This window comes from Nicotiana sylvestris, chromosome 5, assembly GCF_000393655.2.
Source record: "Nicotiana sylvestris chromosome 5, ASM39365v2, whole genome shotgun sequence".
NCBI classification, from domain to species: domain Eukaryota; kingdom Viridiplantae; phylum Streptophyta; class Magnoliopsida; order Solanales; family Solanaceae; genus Nicotiana; species Nicotiana sylvestris.
This window is the reverse complement of record NC_091061.1, coordinates 104,863,664-104,873,968: the sequence shown is the minus strand read 5'-3', so window position 1 is coordinate 104,873,968 and position 10,305 is coordinate 104,863,664. Positions and strand designations below refer to the sequence as shown.

At 37.1% G+C, this 10,305-nt stretch overlaps 1 protein-coding gene across 1 annotated transcript; it reads right to left on the bottom strand.

Moving 5' to 3' along the window:
• Window positions 1-351: 351 nt before the first annotated feature.
• LOC104230753 (GCN5-related N-acetyltransferase 4, chloroplastic) lies at window positions 352-4,400 on the bottom strand. Its single transcript, XM_009783630.2, has 3 exons — window positions 4,095-4,400; window positions 2,237-2,633; window positions 352-833 (listed from the first exon to the last, which is right to left on the bottom strand). The coding sequence occupies exons 1-3, from the start codon at window positions 4,252-4,254 to the stop codon at window positions 557-559; spliced, it is 834 nt and encodes a 277-aa protein (XP_009781932.1). The 5' UTR covers window positions 4,255-4,400; the 3' UTR covers window positions 352-556.
• Window positions 4,401-10,305: the final 5,905 nt, after the last annotated feature.

Genomic DNA, 10,305 nt, shown 5'->3' with positions numbered 1-10,305 from the left:
ATACAGGAGAGAAAACACAAAAAGACAGAAAGTAATTAGCCGGCCAGATTCAATATTTTTTTTTAGTTGATTCACATAAAGATATAACAACAATTATACATATAGTACACATGAAATATACATATATTATATATTCGCCAGCTATATCTAATTTAAGAGATTAGATGGACAGTAGTACGTTTCGCCTTCTGGAGTAACAAATATGAGGCTTGAGTTTACTAGTAACGGTCTTTGAAGGAGGTGATATTTACTTTGCAAATTGTATGAGCAACTATAGGATCTTTTCAGAAAAGAGATACTCATAGGGAAGTTAAAATGGAAAACTAACCTTTATATCTTTCAGTCCGATAATTATGTGAAAAAGAGTGCAAAAACTGCTACTCTAAGGGTGCTTTCTAATAATAAATCAACTGCCATTGGTTTGGTAAGCATTATACAACAGAAACATTGTAAAGAAGAGATTTTGACTAAACTAATACAATAATTACAGCCACTGCTCCCTTAATTTCACATTAATATACAAGTATCACACACCCCAATTGTTTACTAAACTGTCTTATATGTCCAGTAGTTTCATCAATAAATTGAACTGCATATTTGGGGATGTCTTGGGTTGAGGCCAGTTTGCTCCTTCTGGCACTTTGATGATTCTGAAGCCTTCTCCTATATACAACTTTATGGCTCCAGGGTTGCTAGTGTCACAATGTAAAGCAATTGCACGGCATCCCCAGCTTCTGGCTTGTGCCTCCGCTTTAGTTATGAGTTTTTTCGCTATGCCTTTTCGGCGGTATCTTTCCCGGACTGCAACATTTGATATATAGGCAATTCCTTTCCTGTAAAAATTGTTAATGCCTTGCATAAGATGGAAATCATGTTCAATGCAAAACCAGTTGAGCAAAGAACTACAATGGTTTCATCAGCTTTTGAATGAGTGGATGTCATGTCAAAAAGTATATGGATACACAAATGCACATAAAGAGAAAGGAGTAGAACTCCACTCAAGCGGATGGACTAACCTCCCGATCCCATTACCGAGTATTTGTTTCTTAATCATGTTTTATATCCATCCCCTTTATTTCTTCAGTACAAGTAATCGGTACCCTCTAGTTCTATTTCTAACTAAGGCAAACGACCAACTACGGAAGCCATACAAACTCTCTTTCTTGTGAGCAAAAAGGTGTACTGGCTATTTGGGTTGTGAAAGAGACCAGTTGGTTAATGTTATGAACTCCCTTGTCTCATTTCGCATGATGGTATTTGATTAGAGATGGAGTTTAAGATATTAGTTAAGTTTATATATTATATTAGTGATGGTAGAAGAAACTTATTAATAAAATGGTTGCAAAGTGAGTGCACTCCACAGTTATGGGGTTTAATGCTAAACATTCTGGGGATTCACAAGTCTATGCCTAGATCAGGGAAGGCAACTTCTTTTGTGTCGAAACAAGAGGGGACTGAAGAAAGCAGTAGTTGAAGTCAAGACTCTTATCCCAAATAGCGAAATAGCATCGGTGTATTGACTATCATAACAGACAGTGTTTTGAGGTTCCATCTTTCCATACAGGAAAATACTATAGTAATTTACAATCATTAAGCATTTAAAGATCACCTAATGCCTAATCCGATGTGCTTTCAAAATGTGGCCAATTAGAAAGCTTTAGAGATCTTCCATACAGCATGACCCTAGACCAATCGAATAGTAAATTATAGTAACGGTTTACTTCTAGCATATATTTAGTGAATCTGATAATAATGGTTCGCCAAAAGATGGATTATTAGATGGACAATGCCAGGAAGACCTTATGAACTTTTGTCTAGTTGGAACACTAGGGGAAGCTCTACATCTAACAAATACAGATGGAAAGTTGTCCCAGAAGCTATTTGGTGGACTGTTGGAAAGAGAGAAATTCAAGATGTTTTGAAGATGCAAGTAGCTCTACACAGAAGATCAAGATGAATTGTATTCTTCTTTTTAGTTTTTGGTGTAAACAAGAATATATAGATGATCAGTTTTCAATCTTAGAAGAACAAGGATTTTTGGTTTCTGCTTTTTGTTTAAACATTTCAAGATGTAAATTTTGGTTACCAGTACATACAGACGTGCTGATGATTTCATTAATATATTGGATATGTTACCTTCTCAAAAAAATGGTTAGCCAAAAACTAGAATTTTATGGAAAGACCATTTATTAAAATAATCTCCATCCCTCTGATTAGTATCCAAAACATAACTGACCTTCTCTGCCGCAAGGGTCCTTTTCTCGGAAGGAAATCAGCTACAGTATCCACGGTCAATATTCCAGTCACATAGCCCTTATTGAGACTCAATCGCCCGTCAAATCCTCCAAGTTTCAATTCTTCTGTACCTATTAAGCAAGCCTCTTCATCTCTGCTGCCAACCACAGCAACAAGACAAGTTCTCTTGCAACCATTAGGTATGGAGAATCCAAAAAGCATAGCAATCAGCCTGTCAATTCTCAACACAAAATCTAGGGGGAAGGCGTATTCAGGGAAGAAGGAGCTACAGTGAGTCTCAGCTACTTCCCAGCAGTCCTCTACCCTGGCTTCCCTTACAAAAACCTCAGGTGATGTCGTTGGGAAAAGCTCAGCTATTTGACTGGCCCTACATAGACCTGTAAGAGAAGAAATCACTCAATTAGTTCTAGAAGAGAATGATAAGCCCAAGTTACGTGGCAAAACCATTTGAGCATATTGTAACATAAATACACATTACATATTGCACAACCCTGATTTACCTTGCATTGATTTAAAGTAAATAGAGATTCTTTCTATTTCTAATATAACCAAATGTGAAGTTTGTTTGAGTGAGTCATCCTTCCCCATTAAAAGACAAGGCTAGAGGATATTACATGACCATACTATACATACTCTCAATCACCGCTCAGGGACACTACTACACATCTTGACAGTCATAATAGTTACACATTTGCTGTAGCCTAACTTCACCATTTGGAGACCTCCCCGAGGATAATCGGCGATGCTTTTTGTTTGCATGCTACTCATTTATTCATCAGCCCAACCCCCACAAACCCCCAAACCCAAGCATTAGTCAGCCACCGGATGGCACTTGTAACATTGGCAAAGAACAACTCCCTATTTGAATTTTCTTATGTTTCATTCTTAGCTTACGAAACTCCTACAAATTTTTAGGGGGCTCCATCTTCCAGCACTGCCAAGTGCTGAATAATGCCAATTTCAGTAACATAAAGAGTTCTGGCTCTCTTTAGTCCAAATTTCTTAGTTCTCCTATGATATTATTGTCCAAGATTGTTATATCCTTGCCAATTGTATACATACTGGTCCATAGAAACTTATAGCAAACACCGGGAGGTTCACGAAATATATGAGAAGATACTTAAGGCAAGCATGAACATACAGGAAGTTGCAAAGAGATTTCCACAGAAAGAGCTGGTACGTTAAAACCTTCTGGATAAGGTTCAAAATGGTGAATTGAGATAGAGTGGATTGATGATCCTGTAGTCACTTGGCCGGGAAAAGCTAGACAAGGAGTCCTCTAAAATAGTTAGTCCTTCAACAAAAGCGCCCTATTTCCTCAACTATTTTTATAGGGAGAATCAATCTCCCTTTTGATAGAATTTGAAAGAGCACCAGTACAAAGCTTTTCTCTGGTTCCCCCAATTATTGGCTCATTCTACCTTCCCCGAGTTCGACTTAAACAGTCTGCAACCTTGGGTCAGATCCATTCAGCAAAAACCTTGCCAAAGATATGTTAAATTCTAAGGTCACAAGTAAATTTGTTATAGACAAGTAACCTAGGCAAGTTCAACTCTTACAAATTCTTTAACTTTTAATGAACTTTTTCCATAATTAGTAATCTATCCTAAAATTTGACCTTTCATTTAGATAATTTAGCACCACTAACTTTTTCCTTTTTTTTTTTTCTAAAAGAAAAATAACCATAAGCCACATAAAACTAAAGTAACAAGATTTCCTTTTCCTAATATTAACACAGTCAAAATCATATAAAACAAACCCAAAATAAACAAGTCTTGTAGATGTGTCAGTCTATAGCTATAACAAAATACTGATCGAAAAAGGAAAGTGAATTGGACCTGATCTTCTGGGGAGAGAAGAGAAAGATTTGGGAGAAGCCTTGAAATCGGAAGCAGGAAAGTGAAAAGGGATGTTGATAGAACCCGGATTTAGGAACAGATTCAGACTATTATTAGCACCAATTATACATGTTGTCCTTCCAAGTGGCACTGTCCACATTTCTTGAAGATTTTATTTACACCTCTCTCTTTTCTTCCTCCAAAGAAATGGAGAAAGAAGCTAAAAGTCACACAGTGAGAGAATAAGAGTGGAAAGGAAAAGGAAGAGAAAAAAAAAAAAAAAACTGTTTTCCTTTTGTTGCGGGTTGTTTTGTACTTTACTTAGCTTGTTGTTATGGTAACCAAATGTACAAGGTGACAAAATCTGAGGTGGGTAAATTCACGTGTGACAAAAGTAACCATTAGTACTACTTACTGTAGTCCATTGGGTTTTTGGTCACTCTTATCTCATTTACGGAAAGGATAGAATCTTCGAGTGTTTTATTTAATTTGCACCTTAACACATCATTGTTACCCATATTGTATTATATCATTTTATGAACATAATGTTTGGGTAGATTATATTATTTATTGTAGTCAAATAACATTTTGTTGTTTGTTTGACTTTATCGTACTATATTGTAACTGATAAATTTGTTAAAATACCCTCAATTGTTTTAAATATTATCAAGAATTACACTTAAAGTAATGAGAATTGAAATTAAAAATCAATATTATACCGTCAATTGAAGATAAAGTAATAAAATTGGAGTTGAAAATCAAAGTAGAAGAAAGAACAAAATAAAAAGAAGGCAAAACTTATACCTGACATTGGAGTTGGAAGCGGCATAAGGTCGAAAGGAAACTCTATTCTTTAATTGTCCAGCTATAAATTCTGCAAGAATATTAGGGTTTCCATAAGGTTTTGCAATTCTTGTGACAGCAATGTTCAGTTTTCGGTTTACACAATGAAATTCTTTTTGTAAGGTCGTTTGTAATTCTTCGATTCCGCGCGGTCGACTTTCTATTAATAATTTTGGGAATCCCATAAAGATTATGACCTGGATCAGATCGATTCTTTTTTGAATCTCTATACGTGCAATTCCCTCGACGCCAGAGGACGTTCTCATATTCTTTTGTACATAATTCTTGATACAATCTCTTATTTTTTGATCTTCTTGTAAACCTTCAGAATAATTTTTTGGTTGTGAAAACCAAAGGGAATGATGACCTTGGGTTGTACCCAGTCTGAAACCAAGTGGATTTATTTTTTGTCCCATAATCCCCCACTATTATACATATCACGATACGGCATAGCTGTAGATTTTTTTTTCCATCTCGTTTTTTTTAACGAATACATCTCTACATATTCATCATCTAAAGATATATCTTTCATTACAATAGTTATATGACAGGTCGATCTTTTTATTGGAAAACTACGTCCTCGAGCTCGAGGTTTCAATTTCTTCACAGTAGTACCTCCATTGACTTCGGCTTTACTAATGACTAAATTGGCTTCGCTGGAACCCATATTGTAACTAGCATTTGCTGCTGCAGAATAAATCAATTTCAAAATGGGATAACATGCTCGATAGGGCATGAGTTCTAGTATCATAAGCGTTTCCTCATAGGAACGGCCGCGAATTTGATTAATTACTCTTCGTGCTTTGTCAGCAGACATAGATATATGTTCACCTAAAGCATATACTTCTGTTTTTTTCTTCTTTAGCATAAGGTTTGCCTCCTACTACTGAATCATAAGCATCTAGATTTTTTTTATTAATATTAACGACGAGATCTATTATCGCTTTTTGCATGTCCTCTAAAATTTAATGTAGGTGCAAATTCTCCCAATTTGTGGCCTACCATACTATCCGTTATATAAATAGGCAAATGCTCTTTTCCATTATGGATAGCAATCGTATGACCGATCATTGTGGGTATAATGGTAGATGCCCGGGACCAAGTTACTATTATTTCTTTTTCTGCTTTTGTGTTAAGCTTATCAATTTTTTTTAATAAATGATTGGCTACAAAGGGATTTTTTTTTAGTGAACGTGTCACAAGCTTACTCCTATTTTTTTTTTTTTTTGTAAAAACGAAGAATTTAATTCGATTTTCTCTCCTATTTACTACGGCGACGAAGAATCAAATTATCACTATATTTATTCCTTTTTCTACTTCTTCTTCCAAGTGCAGGATAACCCCAAGGGGTTGTGGGTTTTTTTCTACCAATTGGGGCTCTCCCTTCACCACCCCCATGGGGATGGTCTACAGGGTTCATAACTACTCCTCTTACTACAGGACGCTTACCTAGCCAACGCTTAGATCCGGCTCTACCCAAACTTTTCTGGTTCACCCCAACATTCCCCACTTGTCCGACTGTTGCTGAGCAGTTTTTGGATATCAAACGGACCTCCCCAGAAGGTAATTTTAATGTGGCCGATTTCCCCTCTTTTGCAATCAGTTTCGCTACAGCACCCGCTGCTCTAGCTAATTGTCCACCCTTTCCAAGTGTGATTTCTATGTTATGTATGGCCGTGCCTAAGGGCATATCGGTTGAAGTAGATTCTTCTTTTGATCAATCAAAACCCCTTCCCAAACTGTACAAGCTTCTTCCAAAGCATACGGCTTTCTGGATGTAGATGATGATATCTATACAATGTTTGTTATTGTTAAATAATATTTTTTTGTTTGGTTTGACTGTATCGTATTGTACTATAACTGATAAGTTTACTAAAATACCCTCAACTGTTTAAATATTAAGTTTATCAAAAAGTATGCATAAAAATAATTTTAAAAAATAAAACAGAAGAAGGCAAACCACTAAAGGAGAGAGACAGAAGAAGGCAAAACAAAGGAGCACAACTAATTAGAATTGAGTTAAAATCAAATTAGGAGAAAAAAATAAAAGAGAAGGCGACCTTTAACGTTGGCGGAAAAAGTTCTGAAAAAAAAAAATAAAGTAAGTTGTAAGTTGGAGATTTGGAGTTAAAATAGAAAAAAAGGTAAATGATAAAATAGAATTGTGGAGTAATAAGTTAGGGTATAATTGGAAAGAATATTAGGAAACAATCCACCACACCAAATCGGTTGTTTCAAAAAAGGGGACTTTTCATTGTTCCGGAACAATGAATTTAATAATACAATACAACCAATTTTAATGAAACAATCAAAACAAATATTGTTTTGGAATAACAATACAATGTGATACAATGGGGAACAACCATCCAAACAAGTTGTAAATCAATGATCCCCCTCTTACCAATCTTATGAAAAATTCCAAAAATTAGTACTCTCTTGGTTAATTCCTCCCACGATTCAGGTATGCCTACTCTCTGTCACGGCCTGGAATCCCACCATCGGGACCGCGATGGCGCCTAACATCACACTTGCTAGGCAAGTCAATGTTAGAGATTTAATAGCCAATTCTGTTACGTTTCAGTGATTAACAATAAGCAAGCTAAAACAAGTCAAAAAGAATGTCGAAGTAAATAAATAACAACTCTGATTATATACTATTACTACCCAGAATTCGGAGTCACAATTCACGAACATTCTAATAATTTACCATAAGTATTTGTCCGAAAGAAAATACAATTGTTTTTGAAATAAGGAAAACAAAAAAGTATGGGGTATAGAAAGGGACGCCAACAGGATGTAACGATCCGACCGGTTGTTTTGAGCATTTGCACTTTGCTCGGTTGTTTGAGGAAATGAATAGTCTTGTATGATGTATAATGACTTATGTGAATCGTCGGTTTGAGTTTTCGGGTTATTCGGAATTGATTTGGAAGAATGATTCTTAGCTAGAGGCTTTAAATTTGAAAGGTTTGACCAAGTTTTGACTTTTTAGTAATTGACCTCGGATTGGATTTCTAATGGTTTCGTTAGCTCCATTGGGTAATTTTGGACTTAGGAGCGCGTCCGTATCGTGATTTGGAGGTCCGTAGTGGAATTTGGCTTGAAATGGCGAAAGTTGAAATTTTGAAAAGTTTGACCGGGAGTGGACTTTTTGATATCGGGGTCAGATTCCGATTCTGGAAGTTAAAGCAGGTCCATAATGTCAAATGTGACTTGTGTGCAAAATTTGAGGTTAATCGGGCATGATTTTATAGGTGTCAGCATCGGTTGTGGAAGTTGAAGTTTCAAAGTTCAATGTTTCGAATTGAGGTGTGATTCATCGTTTTGATATTGTTATGTGTGTTTTGAGGTCTCAAGTAGGTCCGTGTTATGTTACGGGACTTTTTGGTATATTTGGACGGGGTCCCAAGTGGCTCGGGTGAGTTTCAAACCATTTTCATTCAATGTTGCATTGTTGAAGATTTTTGGTTCTGGTATGACCGCACCTGCGGCTGGTTTGCGCATGTGAGATGGTCGCAGAAGCGTTCGTGGAGTCACAGAAGTGAGAAGAGGCCGGGTGAGTAAGACCACAGAAGCGGATTTTGTAGCGTACTTGCGTACGCGCAAATGTGAGATTTGGAATCGCAGATGCGTAAGGCTTCGCAGAAGCCGAAGTCGACATCCGCAGGTGCGGGGATTTCTGGGCAAGGCTATTTTAGCAGAAGCGAAGCTTTTACCACAGATGCGACCTATTGTCCGCAAATGCAAAAATTGTTGGGCAGAAGCTACAAATCGAGGTTTTGGTTTTTTGTTGATATTTTAAGATGTGGGACTCAGATTGAGGTGATTTTTGGAGCTAATTTTATTACAAGGATTGTGATAAGTGTTCTCTACTCAGTTATGAATATATTTCATGAATCTATCTTGATTTTTAGCAATTGGTTGATGAATTGAAAGAGAAATTTGGGGGTTTTGGCCTAAAGTTTCATAATATAAATTTTTGAGTTTTGATCAACGATTTGGAGTCGGAATTGAGTGAAACTAGTATGGTTGGAGTCGTAATTGAATGAGTTGTCAAATTTTGCTAGTTTTGTCAGATTCTGAGGGTGCGGTCCCAGGTGTGATTTTTGGCTGGATTTGGGATTTGACTTAGGATTCGATCTTTATCATTTATAATTATTCTTTGGGATTTATCTGATGTATTTGAGTTGCTTTTGGCTATTTTCGAGCCATTCGGAGGTCGCTACGCGCGTGCTGGCATTCTTGGAGCATCGCTTGGCTTGCTCGACATTGGAATTGGCTTGTTTGTGATAAGTAACTCTTCTAAACTTAGTGCATAGGGTATGAAACCCCGAGTTATGTGCTATGATTGGTGTAGAGGTGACGCACATGCTAGGTGATGGGTGTGTGGGCGTGCACCCTATGAATTGTGACTCTGTTATTTCCAGGGCATTGAATAATGGCCTTATTTTGTTGATATTTGTGTTTTCACCATGTGATAAAGTAAATGTGTTGTACATCATGCTAGATATAATGTTTAGGCTTTATGCTAATATTGTTGGGACCCATAGTGGTCATTTCTTGCTGTCATCTAATTGATTTCATTGATATTTCGTACTCAGTCACATTCCTGCATTCATATCATATCTCAGTCTCGGTTGTTACTTATTGATACATCATATCATTGTTTCGGGTCAGTTTTTATGACATTCTGAGCCCGTGGGTGAGACTAGAGAGATTGATGACTGAGTGAGGCCGAGAGCCTGATTATGAGTGACGGTTATGGGATCGGGCTATATGCCGCAACAATTATTCTGATTTATGATAGAGCATGGGCTGAAGGAGCCCCTCCGGAGTCTGTAACACACCCTCAGTGAGCGCAGATGATATTATGAGGGATGGATTTCCCTCGATATGGATTTGTCCGAAGTATTTGATATCTGGAGATGGATTTCTCCACAGGGTTGGATTGCCCTTTTTCATCGGTACTGGGTGACATATAGTCAGTGTCGTATATGTTCTGGGATGGATTTTCCTGGGCCGCATGGGCCATATATACAATACCGAGTGGTTGAGCATTTATATATATACCTGGAGATGGATATTCTCCATGGGGACAAATTGGCCTTCCTCGATATTGAGTAACTGATGATCAGTGATGTATATATTTCGGGATGGATCTTCCCTAGGCCGTATGAGCCATATACAATACCGAGTGGTTGAGCATTTTTGAGTGGAGAGTGTGAGTCCATGTTTCATCTCTGGAATACATGGTATTGGCATGCATACATGATATACATGCATAGAGATGCATTATTCCTTATACTGTACGGTATCACATCGTTCATGATTTCTTTTATACACATTGATATGTAGCATAGAGAGGTAC

Excerpts from the sequence above, each read along its gene's own strand:
- LOC104230753 (XM_009783630.2), bottom strand. The coding sequence starts at position 4,254 with ATGTGGACAGTGCCACTTGGAAGGACAACATGTATAATTGGTGCTAAT. Across the intron at positions 2,634-4,094 it reads TTCTCTCCCCAGAAGATCAG|GTCTATGTAGGGCCAGTCAA; the intron begins GTCCAATTCACT and ends CTTCTCTTACAG. Across the intron at positions 834-2,236 it reads GGACCCTTGCGGCAGAGAAG|GAAAGGAATTGCCTATATAT; the intron begins GTCAGTTATGTT and ends CAATTTTTACAG.